The sequence below is a fragment of the Orcinus orca genome, chromosome 5, assembly GCF_937001465.1.
Source record: "Orcinus orca chromosome 5, mOrcOrc1.1, whole genome shotgun sequence".
In the NCBI taxonomy this organism is placed as follows: domain Eukaryota; kingdom Metazoa; phylum Chordata; class Mammalia; order Artiodactyla; family Delphinidae; genus Orcinus; species Orcinus orca.
This window is the reverse complement of record NC_064563.1, coordinates 66,797,749-66,819,810: the sequence shown is the minus strand read 5'-3', so window position 1 is coordinate 66,819,810 and position 22,062 is coordinate 66,797,749. Positions and strand designations below refer to the sequence as shown.

General features: G+C 40.9%; 1 protein-coding gene across 3 annotated transcripts in view; it reads right to left on the bottom strand.

Annotated features, from left to right (window-relative positions):
* The window catches only part of VPS8 (VPS8 subunit of CORVET complex), a 300,406-nt gene extending 287,101 nt beyond the window's left edge, over nt 1–13,305 (bottom strand). For all 3 annotated transcript variants that reach the window (XM_049709893.1, XM_049709894.1, XM_033403195.2), the window contains exons 1-3: nt 13,196–13,305; nt 5,041–5,291; nt 4,178–4,246 (exon numbers count right to left, since the gene is read on the bottom strand). In XM_049709893.1, the coding sequence (XP_049565850.1) occupies nt 4,178–4,246; nt 5,041–5,193 (222 nt within the window). In that variant the 5' untranslated portion in view covers nt 5,194–5,291; nt 13,196–13,305. The remainder of the gene's footprint in view (nt 1–4,177; nt 4,247–5,040; nt 5,292–13,195) is intronic.
* Between the last annotated feature and the right edge of the window lie 8,757 nt (nt 13,306–22,062).

Below are 22,062 nucleotides of genomic sequence, written 5' to 3'. Positions count from 1 at the left end.
AAGAACAGGATGAGGGTTAGCAAGGAGCTACTGTGTTACTTGAGAGCTGTACAAGAATGGAAGGACTGCCATAAGGAAAGGTAACAGAAACAATTCATAAATAAGAACTGCAGCACCAAGGTCTTAAGCAAGAGAATCAATCAGGATCTTATCTGATTTTCTTAAGCAGCCAGAGACATAATTAAGGAAAACAGATTAGCTAAATTAAGCCAGGGTTGAGGCTTACAGGATAAGCGGGGGGGGGGGGGGGGGGGGAAATGAGGAAGAGAATTGAGGGTATCAATAAGGCTGAATTTAAAATTACTAGCTACACAGTAGAGCTATCAATTCTCACAAATTGATGTGCAAAATCTACATAAGCCTATCAAACTTCAGCTGGGGTGTATGTGTGTGTGTGTAAACTAGTAAAGTGATTCTCAAACTTACGTGGAAATGAAAAAGACCAAGAATAAGCAAGGCAATCTTGAAGAACAACAACAAAGCTGGAAGATTTGAAACTGTTAGATATCAAGACCTATTATAAAGGTTCAGACATCAGAGTGTGCTATTGGGGCAAGTATAGAAAGACCCATGAAATCACACCAACACATATATGATCACCTGATTTAAAACAGAAGTGACACCGCAGAAAAGAATGGTGCTCAGTAAGTGCTGCTGCCTCATACCGCACACCATCACACAAAAATTTCAGATTAATTGCAGATCTAATGTGAAAGGCAGAACAATGAAGATTTTAAAACAAAATAAGATAGCATCATCATGACTTTGGAATCTGCAAAATTTTCTTCAACTGGACGCACCAAAAAACTAATCATAATGGAAAAATTTAATAAGCTGAACTACTACTAAGAACTTCTGCTCATCAAAAGAAACCATTGAGAGTGAAAAAGTAACCCACAGAATGGAAGAAGATATTTGCAATACATATATCTATTAAAAACTTATATCCATCAAATAGAAAGAACTCTTATAAATAAGTTTTTTAAAAATCAATTGAATAGAAAAGTGGGCGAAAGACATGAAAAAGCAATTCACAAAAGAGATATCCAAATGGCCAGAACATACGAAGGCACCCAAATTTCATCAGTCTTCAGGGAAATTCAGATTAAAACTATGATGTGATATCACTACACACCTACAAGTATGAATGGCTAAAGTGAAAAAGAGAGAAAAATTCAGAAGTTGATGAGGATATGGTAACCAGAACTTCCATATATCGCTGTAGGAAGTATATATTATCACAACCACTTTGAGGAACCTGTGGCAGTATCAACCAAAGCTGAACATGCCCATACCTGGTGACCTAGCAATTCTACTCTTAGGTACATACCCAGCAGAAATGTGTGTGTGAGTGCGTGTGTATGTATGTGTACACATGTGTGTATGTATCTAAAGATATGAATAAGGATATTCACAGCAGCACTCTTCATAGCAGCCAGAAACCAGATATTATAAAACTGCCCATAAACAGTTGAATGAGTAAATAATGGTATATAACAAAGAATTTTATACAACAATGGGAATGGATGAACAATTGCATGCAGCAAAAATATGAATAAATCTAAAAACACAATATCGAGGGAAGTAAGTCAGATGCACAAAAGCACATACTGTATAATTCCATTTATATGAAGTTCAAAGCAGCCAAGGCAGTCAATGCCGGTAGAAGTCAGGATAGTGATTATCCTGGTTGGGTACTGAAGGAGCACAAGAGGAGCTTCTGGGGTGCTAGTAATGTTTCATTTCTTCATCTGGACTCTGGTTACACAGAGCATTCTGTTTGTGAAAATTCACCAAGCAGTACACTTACGACCTGTGCACTTTTTCTATATGTATGTTGTACCTCAATTAAAAGTTCAAAAGAAATTTCTGGCTGCACAATCCAACAGTAGAACTGAAGTGAAGCCAGGGCTACTCTCAGACACTGGGAGACTAAGAAGGATCAAGAGACTTGGTCCTGAAGAGGTCAAAGAGCACGTTTAATGGAGGTAAGAGAACGTGGGGGTAGGGGGAGGATTGTTAGGATTAGAGAACAAAATTTCAAAATTAAAAACCTCAGAAGTAGCATAGTTTCAAAGGATGACAAGGCCTAGTAACATTATTTCATGCCCTAAATTCTGAGATTTAGGATGTCTCAGTCATCTCTTTCTGTAAAATATCTTGGATGTACACTTCTTCCCAGCACCTCGTCAGGTTGCTATTAATGAGCTTCATAGAATATATGCACCCACGTATCCTGAAGTAAGTGCTTATTTATTTACACTTTCTACTTCTGTCTTTTTTTTCATTCTTAAAATCATTTTCTTTCATACTTCTTCCCCCTTTTTCTCTTCATAACATCCTACAACTTAAATTATTTTTACTTTTACTTATTCCCTTGCCTCGCTCCCTGGTGGTATGAAAGCTGGCCAATTTCCAGTCCTATTTCTCTCTCAAAGTCAGAGACTGTCATGCAGCACTTTATAATCCCAGCATCTAACACTATGACCCAAATACACAAGGCACCCAAATTACTGTTGAGGATGATAACAGTATTATCCTCTCAGTAAACCACTAATGACTATACTTGCTGTTACTAGTAGATAAGTAAATATTGCAAAGACAGTTTTCCTTCATTATGAACTACAGTCTCATTCATGAGCATTATTTTCTTTGCCATTATTATATAAAGATGTACAAATAGGGCTTTGTACACAGTCCTCTAAGATTATTTTTATTCTTCACTTAGTAACTGAAATAATATGTGATTAAGACCATGTTATCAAAACTGACTAAAATTAATCTCTTCATTGCTAAATGAAAGATTTCCTCTATATTAGGAAGCAATAAATAACCATCACTGTAACAGGATATTCTTTCATTGACCAAAGACTTCTTTGTCAAAATTAAAAACGCTTAAGTCTTATTAACACAGATCATACATAACATTTCTGAAGTTAAAATACATTCAAAGAAACAGCGACATCAAGCTGATATTTTTAAAAAAAGAAATAAAAGATACAATTCACTGAGAAGGTAGTTTGCAAGTATAGATAAAGAAGTAATAAAGACCAGGGCCCAACCCACTCAGATGTATGGGGTCAGTGGGCATTTCTATTGAGGAAGCTTTGCATCATTATCTTTTGGAAAACACAACTATGTATCTGAAATAGATTTTAAAAATCTTTCTGAGGGCTTCCCTCGTGGCGCAGTGGTTAAGAGTCCGCCTGCCGATGCAGGGGACACGGGTTCGTGCCATGGTCTGGGAAGATCCCACATGCCGCGGAGCGGCTAGACCCGTGAGCCATGGCTGCTGAGCCTGCACGTCCGGAGCCTGTGCTCCGCAACGAGAGAGGCCACAACAGTGAGAGGCCCAGTGAGAGGCCCACGTACTGCAAAAAAAAAAAATCTTTCTCAAATTAGAAGCTAAAGCCTCCAATGGGAGTCTTAAGCAAGTTTTTAAAGATCAAGAAGACTGAGCTGAAGAACTGTCAGCAGATGCAGGGTACAAAAAAACTGGCACACTTCACCAACATGTACTTCCACAGAGTTCCTTTATAAAGCCTTTATGATCTGCTAATTCAGAAAGGAACATCATTTCATAACTCTAAAAACCTTTTTAATAGAGATGGTATTCACAAGATAAACTATGGAGGCTTCGTTTTCTTTATACAGAACAGTGATGAAGTGCATTACAAGGCTGCAGATGCTCTTTTGTATCAGAGGACGAGCTATTTGAATATCACTGGTAGAGATAACATTATCAAAACATAACACAAATCTCAAAAGTGTCATGAATTTAGTATTTCAACTCACTTACTAAAACATTTCTTTAATCTACCAAGTATGAGGCATTGTACTGGGCACAGAGATGAACAAGACATAGCTTCTGCCCTTGAGAAGCTCACAACCTAGATCAGCATGTCCAACAGAACTTTTTGCAATAATGGAAATATTTTGTATCTATGCTGTTCACTACAGTAGCCACTAGCCACATGTGACAACTGAGCACTTGAAGTGTGCCCTGTATAACTGAGTAAATGAAGTTTTAATTTTTATTTAACTGTAATCAATTTAAATTGTCACATGTGACTATTGGCTCCCATATTCGACAATGCAGGTCTAGAGACATACACTATAACCCAGAAGTATTCAAATCAATGCCATAAAATGATAGCAATCATTAGTATATACTTACTTCATTTAGTATGCTTTCCAGTGTTGGAGGAGTATCAACTTGAGGAATATCAAACTCCTTATCATCAATCTAAACAGAGAAAAGAAATTAATGCTCACATAATAATGCTTTCCCTCTTATAACTGTGAGGGCGTTTTAATTGATTAGAACCATTATCAATTAAGAGACAAACATACCACCAAATTCTTCACACAGACAGCCAACTCAATAATCTATGATACAAAGGGTCAGGTCAAAAGACTACAGACTATCCGCATATTCAGTGATTATCAAGCACAAATATGCACTGATGCCACCATCCTGACAGCCCTTTCCAGAAAGCTTCTGTTGAAGGGCTTTGGCATCTGCTTTCTTAAACAAAACAGCATTTCTTACAACAAGCCCTAATTTTCTAAGTTTAGACATAAGCCATAAGCAATACACAAAGGACTGACACTGCGTTTCTCAGTATTTCATAAATTATGGTGGTGGATGATTAGGTCAAACAACTTGTCATTAAATAGTCTCATGGTCACAAAAACCTATTAATATCAAATCAATGAGGAAAAAAATCACTGCACAAGAATTCTAAACCTACCACTGGCGCTATGATATTGAGACATCATTCAACATAGCTGCACTTCAGTTTCTTCCCCCACAAAATGGAGTATCAGGCTTGTGAAGCTCAAATGAGAAGATGTATTAAAGTGTTTCATAAACTGTAATGAGCTATACAAATGAAGAGTAATATTACTGCATAAAACTGTATAGAGATGCCTATTAATCTATGCAAAATATGATATATTTAGAGTCTTTGGATCATAAAGTACACTCTAACCAACATTTTGGTTAAACCTCAAACCTGACAAAAGCTGAATTTTTACCAGATCATTTTTGAACTCCAGTTCCTTGTCCAGATCTATGTAGGAGAATTTTGAAAGTGAAGCCTCCAGATTGAGAGACTTATTCAGTTCTTCATCAGTAGTCTTGGCACAGAGGCTCTGTTCCACATTTTCATGGTCTGGTTCATTGTCCATGTTTACTTTTAATAACTGTATTCGGTCAATCCAAGCAAGTTTTTGTTTGTTTTGTTCTGTTTTTTGGGCTTAGATCATGATGAACTGAATGATGATCTCTTTTCAAAAAAGAAAAAATATTTATCATTTAGATTTCCTCAACTGAACATTCCAAAGACTTACTGGGTCAGACTTCTGTGGAAACTGATCCTTCACTCAATCATCTGACTACAGGCAAACAGAAATCAATCCTAGGGTATGGGTTATGATATGCAGAGAGGGTTTCTATGGCAGCACAAAGGAGGAACATCTGACTCAGGAGTCTAGGAAGTGGTCCACCACCCGAAATCCTAAGTCTGGTGATAGTGACAGACTTGGGGCAAGCTCAGCCACTAGACCTGGTACCAACTAGATTTATGTACCTAAGAACAAGAGGGTAACTGGTGCCAAAAGCTGCAATTAACCCCTTCTTCACACTCCCAAACCTGAGCATATCTCCAGTTCTCCTTGAAGATAAGCATATAGTCCAGTTTTGTCACTGTCATCCATACAGGGCCATAGACCTCTAAGGGAACTTAGTGCAGACACAGAGGGCGCAGAATGGATAGCTAGTCACTTAACAGGACACTAGCAAATCTAAAGGTTCAGATCTATTAGGGGAGACAACAATGATGCCAGGATAAAATAATTCCACAGGGCTTCCCTGGTGGCACAGTGGTTGAGAGTCCTCCTGCCAATGCAGGGGACACGGGTTAGTGCCCCGGTCCGGGAAGATCCCACATGCCGCGGAGCGGCTGGGCCCGTGAGCCATGGCCGCTGAGCCTGCGTGTCCGGAGCCTGTGCTCCGCAACGGAAGAGGCCACGACAGTGAGAGGCCCGCGTACCGCAAAAAAAAAAATTCCACAGCTGACTAGAGAGTTCTAGAAAGAAGGCTAGTTAAAGACAGACATTTTCAGGGAAAACTGAAATACTAAAGAAATGTATGCAATTTTTTGGTATTTTTCACAGCTCTAAATGATATAATACCATATCAAAAAGAAACAGATAATCTGGTTTACTTTAAAAGCTGTCTAGAAAACAGCTGTCTGCAAAATTTCTAGAAAACTAAAAATATTTTGGGGGAAAAAAATTATAAGTTTAACAATTACATTTGCCCTTAAATGTTTTTAGTTTGTGTTATAATTAGGCTACAAGTAACCAAACTTTAAAAAGTCCATCACTTAGCTCTTCCTGTTTAGAATAAAGAAGCAAACATATGAAAATAGAAACAATGCCATAGTAATGATGATAATAAAAACAAAGGTCATTTTGTTTTCTAGACTAGGTGTTTTCCACAGTACCCAACAACTAGCAGTAATTCTCAGTAGAAAGCTTTTTCGAACTACATACTGCCCACAGAGGGCATAATCACCACCACCACCAAACTTCCCCACCAAACGAACTTCTCTTACTCTTATTCCTTACTGAAGTGAAGGCAGAAAAAAAGGCTGACAACCTCCAAGCCACTGAAAGAATTAATTTTTTTAAAGAGAGTTGAGAATTAGTTGTTGTTATTGTTCTTTTAAAAATAACATGCCCAGGGACTTCCCTGGTGGCGCAGAGGTTAAGAATCCGCCTGCCAATGCAGGGGACACGGGTTCGAGCCCTGGTCCAGGAAGATCCCACATGCCGCAGAGCAATTAAGCCCATGCACCACAACTACTGAGCCTGTGCTCTAGAGCCCACGAGCCACAACTGCTGAAGCCCATGAGCTCTAGGGCCTGTGCTTCACAACAAGAGAAGCCACCACAATGAGAAGCACGTGCACCGCAATGAAGAGTAGCCCCCGCTCGCCACAACTAGTGAAAGCCCACGTGCAACGAAGGCCCAACACAGCCTAAAATAAATAAATTTATTTTAAAAAAAAAACATGCACTCATGATACAATCTGAGTGTGGGAAGAGTGCCTGCTCACATTTGTATGCTGGTGAGTTTAAGGAACATTTAAAAAAAAAAGTAATAAGTTAAAAAATAAAATAACATGCCCAAAACTCACTAACAATTTTATCTGGTTATGGTCATTTTTTTAGTACACTTAAAATGAATTTCACTTCCTTCAATATTTCTTTTTATCATATTTTAAAAAATGAATATCTACTATGCATAAGAAAGACATGCAGACTCATGAAGACTGATTTTTCAAGAGCTGAAACCAACTTTTCTAGCTAGTACATTTGGTACATTACCAAACAGACTAATTCCTTTCACATGTTGCAGAAGATAGACTCTAACGCTCTGTCCTACAAACACATGCTATCAACTACATTCCTAGAAGACATAACTGAGGGCACTCTGTAACTGGCAACATTTGAAAGCATCTTTCCAATCTCGGGTACTAAATGTACTTCTCCTTTTGCAATGAGCCAAAGGCAGGAGCAATATTAGCATTTACAAGCCCTTCTTCAAAGAAGACTGAATTGGCTCATGACAAATTACTTCTTAATAAAGTTCACTCTTATTTGTACCACTTAGCAAAAATGATTTCAATTAGTCAAGGAATGTTTGCAAGCATGCACAAATTCACATTCAGTGTTTCCTGAGTACAGTTAAGTTTTATTCTTACACATTTTTTTAAATAGTGGAAAAGACCACATAACAAGAACAAAAACTTTAAATGATTCAATAACCTAAAATGTTTCATTCTTCACATTTGTGTCCCCAAAATAACTCAGAAAGGAAAACAATTTTTTCCTGGTTCTTTTTAAATCTTCTATCTGGAGTTAATGAAAGGTTCTCAGAACAGCTCAGCATCTGTGAACACCAATACCGCACTGAAGAAGTTTCAAGAAATCAAGCATTCTCTGAAAAAATAACATCATCCTGCCACGCTACCCTACTTCATTTCCAACCTTCACTTCACCGAGCTCCTGTTAGTGTGATGTGGTGGCAAACTGGAAAGAACATAAACCAAAGAGTCCATTAAAACCATATTTGAATCGGGGTTTACCAATTCCTATCTATGACCTTGGTCAATTTGTCTACCCTTTCTGAGCCCCTCTATTTCTACAACTGTAAGATGAAATATTGTGGCCATTTGTGCTGTTTGCCCAGAGCATCACCTCTTGTTCTGGGAAAGCCTCCTTCAAACCATGTGGTTCTTGTAGAGGCTGCCAATCAAAAAGCCCCTGGTAACAGAGATTGTACAATATAGCCAGGGTCCTTCACCAGGATTCACTAAAATGGAACTGGTAAGGAAGAGCCATTTCCACTGTTCTTTAAACAATGCATAATAAGGCTGAGCAATATTCCCCACCCTCCACCCCATCCTGTTCTGCAGAAAAGGAGGTCATTTATTCAACACGTATCAACTAAACATCTACTATGCATCTGTCACTGGAGATCTGCCTCTATCAACAGAATTTATACTCTAGGTACAAATTCTCTAGCAAGAATGAAAGCAATCTATAAACAGAAGCGGAGACGAGGAGGAACGAGTGTCCTGATATCATTCAGGCTCCAGGTTCCAGTGTTTTATGATGTTAGCTCCGGCCACAGCTTTCTGGCATTTTGGCTACATAAGCCAACACACTCTCCCAATTTTTCTTTTCTTCGGCGGGGGGGGGTGGGGGGAGGTGGGGGTCACTTACAATTGAGAGTCCTGACTCTTAGGAATGCAACTACCTATTTGGCAGAGTTACTGTGAAGAATAAATGATATAATGACTGTAAAGCACTTAGAATAATGCCTGGACACAGTTTAGGTTTTCAAGAAATTTAAAATTTCCTCAAGATTTCCAAATTCTTCTAAAGTTAAAGACCCTGAAACAAGAATGTGTTAGAATGTGACCTATATTAGGCCAGGTAAATGAGGAACTCTTCCACCAGTTTTTTTAACCTTGGCAGACATTCCCAACTGTTCTCAAGTTCCAGGATTCTATTTATTCACTGACAATCTCTTCCTCCCAAAAGTGTTATATGAGACAGTTTTCAAATTACACTGAAATCAAATCAAGTTTGTTTTTTTTTAAATATACTATATCCCCCAAAAGATATCACAAAATCATGATATGAAAGCAATTTTACACATCAACTTTGTTTCTGGTCCTCCCAATCCAAGTATTTCTCTTCTTCCATTTCTTTGTTTTGTTTTATCTTCTCGTGGTTTGTTTTGTGAAGAAAAATATAACACAGAATTAACTTCTATTTGTTTTCTATTATCTTTCTCTGGTAAATGGACTCTTTTTTAACAGCTCCCAGGATAAAATTCCAAATTCTAAGCCATTCCAGGCAGAATAACAGCTCCTTTATGACTAAACTTATTATTTGTATTCAGAGTCCTTCAAGAATAACTTCGAGGACTTCCCTGGTGGCTCAGTGGTTGAGAATCCACCTGCCAATGCAAGGGACACACACAACTACTGAGCCTGTGCCCTAGAACCCACGTGCCACAACTACTGAAGCCTGTGCACCTAGAACCCGTGCTCCGCAAGAGAAGCCACCGTGATGAGAAGCCCACACACCGCAACCAAGAGCAGCCCCCACTCGCGGCAACTAGAGAAAGCCCGCACGCAGCAACGAAGACACAGCGCAGCCCAAAAAAGAGAATAGCTACCACTTTCCCTCCATGTCTGCTCACACTAATTCACCTTCCCTTTCCTTTTCCTTCCATTTATCTAAATTCCTTCTTTCCATCCTTCCTTCTGGGAACCTTCCTTCCCTAAACATCCTCTGAATCCAGAATGCATGTCTTCTTTAGAACAGCAGCTTGGCACTTTCCTTATATTGATTCATTAGTTAACTTACCATGTGACTACTTCTTTTCTCCCCAGCTGCACAACAGAAATGGGGCCAGGTGTTTTTGTATACTCCACATCACTGGGCTCACTGACTTGCATAGCTAGGCAGACATTCAATAAATATCTGCTGATCAACACAAGAATTGGAATATAAGAATAACACCTGTGTTGCAAATTAAATATACCAGTTTTTTGTTTTTGCAGTACGTGGGCCTCTCACTGTTGTGGCCTCTCCCGTTGCGGAGCACAGGCTCCGGACGCGCAGGCTCAGCGGCCATGGCTCACGGGCCCAGCCGCTCCACGGCATGTGGGATCTTCCCAGACTGAGGCACGAACCCGTGTCCCCTGCATCAGCAGGCGGACTCTCAGCCACTGTGCCACCAGGGAAGCCCTAAATATACCAGTTTTATTACCTGTAATTGTTAAGCTTCAGATGATATTATTTGACTTATAGCATGCAGGAATCTATGCCATAATAAACCAAGTTATAATTGAGTTCTACCTTTATGTAATGAGGCCTGTCAACTACAGACGATCATTTTCATCCTTCAGATAGCAGCTAAAACTCTGCTTCCTCAAAAAAGCTTCTTTTTGTCCTGCTCAACTAAACTAGGTTCCTGGTTAATAAGCACCTATAACATTGTTCTCCTTTTATCACACTTACCACATTGCAATCATTTTTCCATGTCTGAACCTCCATTCCCTTCCCTCAACTGGAATGTAGGTTCCAGGAAAACAAAGACCATATCTCCCTTTTTTCATCACTGTATTCCCAGTGCCTAATTACATAGTAGCTATTCACCCCACCAATCCATCCACCTAACCACCTCCCCCCCACCCTCCCTCCCTAGGTAAGCAGCCAAGCAACACTGCATCACTGGCTTCCAGAGCCTTAAACAGCAGTTCTGGTCATTCAAAATAAGATATGGCTAGTCATTCTGCCCACAAAAGCCTCCCACCTTGCAAGTTCCCCTCTTTGCATCTAAGTGAGTTTTTTTTTTAATCCCTAACATTGATTTTTTTAAATGATCATTTCGCTCATGTATGACATGACACAAACTCCAGAATTTCAAATATTTTGTTTTTTTACATTAATTCAGCCTATAGGCCAAGATGAAAACAGTGAAAATGTATCATATGTTCATTCAATTTATAGGAATTCATCCATTATCTACAGCAAATGGAAAGAGAAGAAAAGAAATGATTCACACAGAGCCAGGGACTCTGCATACCGCTCCACTCAGTAACTACAAGCTTCAGAGTATGCATGGGGGGAGGGGGTGGGTATCCACTGGCTTTTTGGTCAGTCTCACTTCTCGCATGGCTCATACACGGCAATCCGTTTCACCTGTTCCAACATCGAGCAAAAACTGGCCGTGCTGAACTTCCTGAGAGATCAGTCTCTAACATGACTCCTTCCCCGGGTACTCAATCTTCAAGGTACTTTTTGAGGGTGCTCAAGTTTCACCCTTACTCATCGACTTCAGAAACAGACCCATCTTTCCTTTGGAAGACCGCTCCTCCTCCACTTCAACCATGTAATTTTGGTGGTGCTGCCAATCAAATACCCTCTCTGCTTGGCCAGAAGAATAAGCACATGACATTCTTGTATCCAATCTGGCCAACCAGTGTCCTTCCCTGAAACTTATAAATATTGGAGGTAGGAGATTTCTCTCTAGGGTGCTTAAGCTTGGATGACATAACACAAAGGCTGTTATACAGAATGAAGATAATTCACACATTAATTCAAAATTCACTTAAGAATAGAACAGTTTGTTCTTACAAATATATACAGATGACACCCGAAGCTGTAGGTTAAGAGAAGATGTTATCTAAACTCTGTGAAAACTATACACAAAAGTTAAACATACTTAAGTTCAAAAGGCCTTACTTTTCATTCACATACATAACTGACATTTGGTGTCACAATGGTTGATATGTCTATGAAAGGGTGGGAAAGAGTTGAAAAATCACCAAGAGGTCCCAATATTCTGGAAGACAGAAAACATCCATCTGCTGACGCTGGTCCAGGTACAAAGGAAATGTATAAAGGATAATCAACATACTATTCCCTTGACCTCTGGAAAAAATTTCCTCACATATGTCTCTTTGACATACGAAGCCAATAGTTCAACCAGAATTTTTTCTCCCATTTATCGTTATTCTGCATTCTATGGAACACACCAGCTACTGACAGAGATTTCAATAGCTACTCTTCTTAAATTTAACCATGAGCAAACCCATATCTTACACAAACATATGTAGGGCCTCCATCCCCATTTATATTAGAGATACTTGAAACACACACCTGATACTTAATTTATCTCCTAATCGCAGACATCCGGAGTAAAGTTGGCACCACAAGTTACCGACCACGTTTGGCTTGTTTGCTGTGGGTCGGGGAGTATGGTAGAGGACACAGCCTTCCTGACCATTCTAGTATCAATCTAACATTAGCAGGGTATGAAGGAGGCACGCCTGTTTGGAGAAGGCTCCCCAGCAGTTCCTGACCACCCGTAGCCATGAAACCTTTCTCACGGATACTACTTCATCCCACCTTCCGTCCTTTGAAACACACCCAAACATTTTAGGCAGCTCTGTTTCCATCTGCCCCACCACTCCTTCCCCAAGTACCACACTTGGAGAACTAACCAGGACACAGGAATGGCCTCGAACATCAGAGACCCACGTGTCCCCTGCTGCCCTCACTCTGGGGCACACGTTGCAAGCAGAGAGAAACTGGACCGAGCCTCACAGGGTGCGCACCAATCCTTAGATGGACACCCCATCTAAGCTTCTGCCTCACACTCGGGAAGCACACTTATCCCAGGCCTCGAGGGATGGAGGAGCCTACACCTGCGCCCCAGACCCCAAAGGCGGGCTACACACCTGTTCCGCTGCGGGAGGGAAGTGATTACCGGCCGCCAAGGCTCACAATCTGGAGAAGCGGGTGCACCTGCACCTCAGCTTCACATTCTTTGGAACCAACAAGTGGAAACTGCCTAACCCAAGTTCCAGGCCAAACACAGGACACTCTTCTCCGCCCCAGAGTCAACCCCGCCCGGACGGTGGGCCCTGGTCCTGTTAGCCCATCAGGGGCCGCTCGGTCAGCCACTCCAAGGCCGCCCCGCTGTCGCGCGGGGGAAAGGGCCGAGGCTCAAGGTCCCGGCACGCGTTCTCCTCCCGCCCCGGGTACAGCCCCCCACCACTGCCCCCACCCCGTTGGCCCGCTCTCCGGAGATTCGTTACCTGAGCTCTCAGCCTTTCCAGCCCAGGATCCCCAGCCCGCGTGACCCGCCCCCTGCTCTAGCCCCACGCACGCGCAGTATCTACCCGGTGGCCATGCTTCCGCTTTCCTCTTCTCACCCGGGTCTCTCCTGGGCGGTCCGCCCCTCTACACCACGCCCCCATTTAAAGGGCCAGAGATACACTGTCTCACCCCAGGGACTTCTGGCGTGATTAACATCGTTACGAACCGGAGAGTGGAAACGTCAGAGGAGGAGAGTAGACCAATAAATAGTAGTCCGTTAGATGAGAAGAGAAACCCTCCTCCAGCCCTATGTCAGTGAATTTATCTAGCATTTAAGAAAGTGAACCTATCTTCAGCCAGCCCAGAAAGGGTAGCTGATTCCCAACCAGTAATTTTTAATTTTAATCTTTTTAAATACGAATATAGAATTACCAGCTTTTTATTTTGCCAAATAAAGACAATTAGCACACACACACTAGAAATCAACTATTATTTTCTAATTTACCGTCAACATTGCTCCATAAAAATACATCTTAACAGCAAAAGTATAGGAGAGATACGCTCTCAAATAAAGGAGAGATCTTTAAAATGGATAGAACTATGTTTATTTCTCTTATTCCTCCTCAAGAAAGATGAACACTTTCAGGACAGACTGGTTTTTAGAGGCACCACTGTAGATAACGTGGGCCCCAGGACACAGATCTTATGCCTACTGGGGCCTATGGTCAAGAAAATAGAAGGAGGAAGCACACCAGAAAATGTTCCTGGAAGGAGATAGAGAAAATATTCAGTTGGGGAGACATTTATTGAGCGTCAATCCGGTTCACTATACTTCTGGGTCTTTGAAGGACCCAAAGGTGGGTAAGACACAGCCCTGCCCTCCAGGTACTCTAAGAACTCAGTGTACAGACAAAGCTACAGTGCAAGGCAGGCTGTTTTGAGTGCTATAAGAAAGGTATGAGATCATCATTTCAGGATCACACATGAGGGAAAATGGGGAACACTTCAGGGAGGATGTGCTGTCTTATTAGGACGCTGAAGGATTTCAGTAGGCAGAGAGCAGGGAGAATTCCTAGCTGAGGGAACAGTGGGATTAAAGGCATTACAAAGCAAGATTGGAGACAAGCTGCTGGCCTGATGTGGCTCTGACATGGGCAGTGGCTTTCAAATTTTTTGATCATCACTCACAGTAAGAAATACATTTCAGCTATGACCTAGTAACCTAGTGTGTGTGTGTGTGTGTGTGTGTGTGTGCGCGTGCATGTGTGTACACCCTGTGACATTGTCTTTAGTATGTGCAATGCAACTTGGTATTTTCTATTTTTTTTTTTGATGCTGGTTAAAAAATTGATTTCATGACACTAATACATAGCAACCCATAGCTTGAAAGCACTGGTGTAGAGTGTGTTAGAGGTACAAAAGGCTCAAACCAGATCCAGGAGGGCATTAATGCCAAGCTGGTGGGTCTGATCTTCTGGTAAGAGCCTTTGGAAGTTCTTAAGCAGAGGAGTGGCATAACTGTAGCTGTACTTTAGAACTCTGAAGACCTGTCTTTAGTTCTGAATATCACATTGTTAGAGGAAACTTATTAAACAGGAGCCTGTCTGGAGCAAGGTAAGCAGGCTGGTGAAATCGGAGACCCTGACAGAGAACAGCTGAAAGTGTTAGGCAGAGAGGAAATTGACAGAAGTGGGGGGAGCTGGGTTATGGAGGTGGGAGGTGGGGAAGGTTGCTAACTGACCTTCTTGAAACATCTCTGCTGCAGTTGTAAACTTACTCTGTGTAACTCTAGAAAGTAGACCTGGGACCTGTGGATAGATGTTGTAGGGAAGCAATTCCAACTCACAGTCAGGAGTGTTTTAGCATGGTCCAACTGACATGCTGTCCTTTATAGGGCTGTTTACATTAATTAAAAAAATGAAACTGTTGTATACTTATTATTGAAAACTTGAAAGAATCAGGAAATATAAAAAGTAAAGCATAAATTACCCACATTTCAGGAAAAAAAGCACTCATGGTTTTGACTTATTTTCGTTGGGTCTTTTACTCTGCATATTTATATTTTTTATATAATAGAACTATATAGAAAATATAGTACTGTACCCTGCTTTTTATTTTTTCCTCAATGTTATATCTTTTTGGTTTTTTTTTTAAATTTTATAGAAATACAGTTGATTTACAATGTTGTGTTAATTTCTGGTGTACAGCAAAGTGATTCAGTTATATATGTATTCTTTTTCATACTCTTTTCCATTATGGTTTATCACAGGATATTGAATATAGTTCCCTGTGCTATACAGCAGGACCTTGTTGTTTATCCATTCTGTATATAGTAGTTTGAGTCTGCTAATCCCAAACTCCCAATCCTTCCCTTCCCCACGGCAACTACAAGTCTGTTCTCTATGTCTGTGAGTTTGTTTTTGTTTCATAGATATGTTCATTTGTGTCATATTTTAGATTATACATATAAGCGATATCATATGGTATTTGTCTTTCCCTTTCTGACTTACTTCGCTTAGTATAATAGTCTCTAGGTCCATACGTGTTGCTGCAAATGGCATTATTTCTCAATGTTAGATCTTGAAAATTATATACTGTTATTCAAATTGTTCACAAATATTTGTAATGTCTACATAATTGTTGATAATATAGTTGATGTCATTATTTTTGGACATTAGGAGGGTTCCTATTTTTCACTGTTAACAGGAACAGGGCCATGAATATCTTTATACAGAAATCTTTGCCCACATTTCAAAATTATTCCCCTAGGATAAAAACCTGTAAGTGAAATTACTGATTCAAATGCTTTGAAAGCTCTTAAGTCTGTGAATACCTACTGCCAAATTGCTTTCCAGAAAATTCAGGCCAGTTTTCATTCTCGCCAAAAGTGTTCAAGGGTGCCCATCACACATACCCACCAGCATTTATTTTATCCTTTTAAAAAGCTTTGCCAGTTTGATAGTGGAAGTGGCTCTAATTTTAATTTGTATTGGATTACTAGTGGGGTGGAATCTCTTTATGAATTTATTAACCCTTTATAGTTATTCTGGGAATGCAATTTCACTGCATCTGTTTGGATTTGTGATTGGCAAATAGCACTAAGTAAATTGTTGCAGACGTATGAGGAAAAAAACACAAAGGGACTTAAAAAACAAATGATGTGGTCACACCAAGTTATAGCCAAATTATATTATGGTGTACCATACAAACAAAGGTTAGTGGGAGAACTGAGTCATCACAAAGTATATGGTTAAACAGGTCTGTGCTATTGCAGTCAGTAAAATATTTATGTTGTGAGGGGCAATTTGGTTTCAGCAAAACACCATTCCTTATATTAAGTCAACATTGTAAATTTTAATTTCCCCATTTGGTAGTTCTGTTTGTATTTACTTTATAAATTTGTTTTGGATTTATAGATGCATAAAATTTATAAAAATGAATCTTTTCCTTAGTTTTGTGTTTACATATATACACATATACATATATGTGTATGCAACATCATAAAAAATAATTTAAGCCAACTCTAGAGATCCATGAGACTCTTTTTCCCTTACAAGGAACCTGAACATTATTTAAGTTTGAGAAACATTGGTATTAGAGTTTTCTTAAAATTTCATTTGTCATTATGTAAATATAGGCATTGGGATTTTTAAAAAAGAAGAAAAAGGTAAAAGTGGTGTCAGCTTATATATTGGATTTTTCTACACAGAATATTGTTATGATTTGCTTGCCTTTGGAAAGAGCACCAAAAGCTATACTATGTTTAGGGTTCAGAGAGTATGTTTTGGCTTAAAATGTACCATTCGTCAAAGTTAGCTTTGCACAGGTCATTAAGACCTAGACAGAAGAATTTTGGGCTTTATTAACCTTGTCTTTTTAAGTAAGACAAAGCAGTTGAGCAGTTAGAAATTAAAATGGAACCTCTGTGAAGTGGTCTTAAGAGAAATTAAACCCATGAGAAAAAGGCCCCACATGCAATGTAGGAGCCTTGGGGCGTGGGAATCAGTGAGGGCGGGCCGACGGCCAGGAGCTAGAAGGGCAGCACCACTGAAGGAATGCTGCAGAAGGATGATGTCCTGATACCCAACACAACTCTTCCAGCTTTCCCCAAGGCAGGAGGGATGGAGAGCATGGTCCAGACATTGCTATTACATTGTATCCAGAGTAAGCCACATTTATCCTGAAGGAAAAAATGTCTGGGGCCTGAGAATGAGAGAAAGAAACTAGGAGGTGAATAGTTGTGCCATTTCTTTCTTTGTTCACAATCACAAAATAAATTGGCCTCTTTTCCTTTTTAAAAAAGGAACCTGATGTACAGGGTTCTTAGTGGGTCAGAGCACCCAAGACAGCTGGAGAGAAGTGAAATTGGTTATCTGTAAGTTACTCAAGCTGGTCCAGATGTCATTCTCAGGTTCCCTCTGCCTGGAATGCTCTTTCCCCAAGGTAACTACATGGCTCACTCCCTCAGCTTCTTTGGGACTTTGTTCAAATGCCACTGTGTTAGTCAGGGCAACAAATGCAAAGCAGATGGGGGTGAAGTACTCTCCTCCATCCAGGATGCAGGGACCAAGGTTCTTCCCATCTGGTGACACTCTTTGTTCAACTCATGGCCTCTAAGTTCTCTGAGGCAGGAAGATGGAAAAGGCTTACTAGCTCTAAACCGCCTTGGCCTGAAAATATGTACCACTTCTGCTCTCAGTCCATTGGCCAACAGCAGCCACCTGGCCCTGCTTTACCACAATGGAAGCCAGGAAGTGTAGGGGAATACTCAGGATATCTGGGAAGCACATGTGACTCTCCCACAGACCACCCCTCTTTCCTCCAGGACTCACTCACCACCCTTTCAGACTTTATTGTCTTCCATAGTACTTACCATCCTCCAAAATGCTGTATATTTTACTTATTTATCTCTTAAGTTTCTGCCTTCCCCACTAGTACATAAGCACCATGAGAGTGGAGATTTTCATCTGTTTCATTTATGGTTTTATCCTTAACATCTAGAACAGTACTTGGCATATGGTAAGAGCTCCATAATTTTTTATTAAATAAATGAATGAATTCTGCAATAACAGTTTATATTTGTGTGTGGTGGGGTATCACATACACTGACCTGAGGATGCTTCCCAAGAAATAAAAAGCCCCCCCTTATGCATACACAAGCATGTATTGAGTGCCTACTATGTGCCAGGCACCATGCTTGGTGCCAGAAACACAGGTATGAGAAATACTCCCTGATCCCTAGCTAGGAAGAAACAATTAAAAATGCAATATTTATTAAGACCCATAATAGAAATAAATTATGAGAGCTCAAAAGGCCAAATTCTTCTGAGCTTTAGTGAGAATCAAATTTTATATCCAAGTCTTACTAGAATGGCAATGAAAAAAGAATTAGGGTGGGGGACTGGTAGGGGACTCAGGAATCATAAATTGCTCCCCAAAGTCATCAAGGAAATAAGATCTATATTCTCTACCATTTTGTATTCTTGACAAAAGTTTGCCTTTCACTTTTCATTCACCCATTCATCCTAGTGCCTTCGCACATTCTCTTTCCCTTCAGCCTTAGAGTACAGAGCAGCCCATGTGCACTTGGTTGAGAGAAAGATCTCACTATTTAAAAATATCTTTCTGATAAATTCACGATTCCAGAAATGCCATCATTTGAAATCTACTTAGAGTATTTTGTCTTCCAGCCCCACCCCTGCCACTCCTCCTATACTCCTGCAAGCAAATAAGCACGCATTTATCAGTCTTTTGAAGGGAGAAGTGGCATCATGGGAGCCCTGCCGGAACTTAATAGCAAAAAGAGGGTGGAGAGGGAGGTCGTGGGTTGGGATCTGGCGTATAAAGGGGACACTAAGCAGTCACTGAAGACTTGGACTGGGTATCAGACAAGGGAAAGAGCAAGAAAAGAGCAGATGGGCTCCCCTGGTGGCGCAATGGTTAAGAGTCCGCCTGCCGATTCAGGGGACACGGGTTCGTGCCCCGGTCCGGGAAGATCCCACATGCCGCGGAGCGGCTGGGCCTGGGAGCCATGGCCACTAAGCCTGCGGGTCCGGAGCCTGTGCTCCCCAATAGAAGAGGCCACAACAGTGAGAGGCCCGCGTACCGCAAAAAAAAAAAAAAAAAAAGCAGAGAAGATGCAGAAACAACGAGGGCATCAAATGCAAATTTCACCTATTTCACCATTTTGCCTGGGGATAGCCTTGCTTACACAAAATGACACATACCTCTGTAACACAGAAAGGGAAGCGTTGGGTTCTGCTGAAAATGAAAGAAAATTCAAAACAATAGTAATGTTCCACTGTGTCAGGCCCCAGACTCCTTCTTTCTCATTTTCCTCCATGGCGGGGTGGGGGCAGGGGGGGCCCTCAATTCCCAAGTCTATCTCCTGGTCTCAGTAGTCTGCTCCAACCATCACATCCACCTTCCAACTAGCAAGGAAGAGAAAAGGAAGGAAGAAGGTATGTAAGCTATTTATTGTTTGTGTAACTACTCCAAAAATTAGAGGCCTAAAACAGCAACATATATTATCTAACAGTTTCAGGAATCCAGGCATGGCTTAGCCAGGCCATTTGGCCCAGGGTCTGTCACAAGTCTGCCACCAAGGTGTTGGCTCAAGCTGTGACATCTCAAGCCTCAAACTGGGAAGGATCTGCTTCCAAGCTCACTCACATGGTTATTGGCAGGATTTGCTTCCCTGCAGGCCGTTGGACCAAGGGCCTTAGCTCCTTGTCACATGGGCTTCTCCAAAAGGCCACCCACAACATGGCAACTTGTTTCATCCGAGCAGGCAAGAAGAGACATCAAGAATGTGAGCAAGACAGAAGTCACGGTCTTTTGTAAGCTGATCTTGGAAGTGACTTCCCATCATTTTTTGCTACAGTCTATTTGTTAGAAGCACTAGCTCCAGCCCACACCGAAGGGGAGAGAATTACACAAGAGTGTGACTTCCAGGAAGTGGGATCACTGGCAGCCACTTCAGAAACTGCCAGCAAAGAAGGTTATGCCCACTCCCTTCAGAGACTCTTTCTTAAAATTGACTACATCAGTTCTGCCCACATCTAGCTGCAAGGGAGGCTGGGTAATGTAGTCTCTATTCTGGGTGACTGTCAGCCCAGCTAAAACTTAGGGACTCAGTTCTGAAGAGGAATTACCGGATTCTGGAGAGTAGAAGACTTGGTTGTTCTGTGTGCCAGCCCCAGGCATTGAGGGCAAGGAGGAGAAATATCTTTGGGTAGAGTTGTAGAATCTGAGTTCAAATCCTACCTTTGCTATACCCTATGCTGAGTGAATTATTTAACTTCACGGAGTATCATTGATACTCAGTATCAGACTAAATGAAATGTGAAGCATCTTGCACTTGGTTCGTTCTCAATAATACCTACTGGAACTGTTTCAGAGGTAGCTTAATATCTCAGAAACTTTTAAACCAGGCTCTGACACCCAACCAGCTTGCCATGACTCCATGCCTTTCACCTAACCTCTTTGCACACCAGTTTCTTGTTGGTAAAAGGGAGTACATACACCTGCCCTACCTATCTTATCAGGTTGTTATAAAGATAACGTGTATGACTGTATCAGAGTTTTTTGTTTTTTGTGTTTTAATTCGAAATGCCATGCAAACTTATCGTGGCATTAGTGGCCACCGGGTGGCAGTGGGAAGAATGGGCTTGGGTTATGGCCCACGGCCGCCAGATGGTGCTGGCCTTCAGCAGATAATACCCTGACTTTGCTGGGAAACTGCAAGAGAGCCAAAAGGCTCTTGGAGATGGCCAGTGCAACCCCTCATCTACAGATGAGAGAAATAAGACCAGGGGAGGGTGTGGGGAGGATGTCACACAGCAGTGAGTGCTGAAGCCCTGCTTTCCTGACTTTAGTGAGATCAGGGCTAAGGATGGCTCTTCTTTCTACACAGAATGATGCTCTCACTTTCTCTCCACACTTGCCCTGGAGACCAAAGTTGTTCACTGTCTTCTTGTTCATGGAATTACCAAATTTTAAAAGCCTGAAAAATGTCCACAAATAGCATCTGTCTCTCTGGCTCTGTAGCACAGTGGTTAAAAACATGATTTTAGCATCAAACAGACCTCAATTTATATCTGCAGGCTCCTTACTGCAAAGTTAAGATAATTTCTACCTGCTAGGGTCGGTGTGAAGTTAAGTGAGATAAAGCACGTGAAAATAAGAGGTAACATTAATTAGTGCACACTCATTTAAGCAGTTTATGTGTATTTAATTCATCTAATTCTCACCATAACCTTAGGTAACTTTTATTATGTTCATTTTACAGAGGAAGAAACTGAAGCATAGATAGGTTGTAACTTGCCCACACTCAGAGCTGTAGGTGGAGGAGTCTGGATTTAAACCTGTTTTCAGAGCCCATGCCCTTAACCATATGTATTACTAATTGTTTGGCAGAGAGTAAATGTCCAATAAATAACAGATATAGATCCACAGGGGCCGAGCTGAAGATTCCAGCTTGAGGGACAAGGTTTTGGAATGAATGGCATGACCATGATGCACCTACACTTTCAGAGTGGAGAGAACAGCACACAGGTGGATGAAAAGTGTTAACTATCCAAGTTAATAAAACAAAGGTAACTAACAAAAACTTTTCTAAAAAATAAGTGAAGCACAGCAACTGGGCTTTAGACTTTAGAGGCAGAGAGGATAGGATTTGACTTCTGATCCTGCCTCTGGCTAGACCTTAGGCAAGTTGTTTAACATCTTTGAGCATCAGTTCCCTCACCTAACAATGGAAGCTAAAACTCTACCTTGTAGAATTACTGTGAGTATTAAAGCCACTGTGGTTAAAATGCACATTGTTTAAATGTACACAGTAGAGCAAACATTTGATTATTACAAT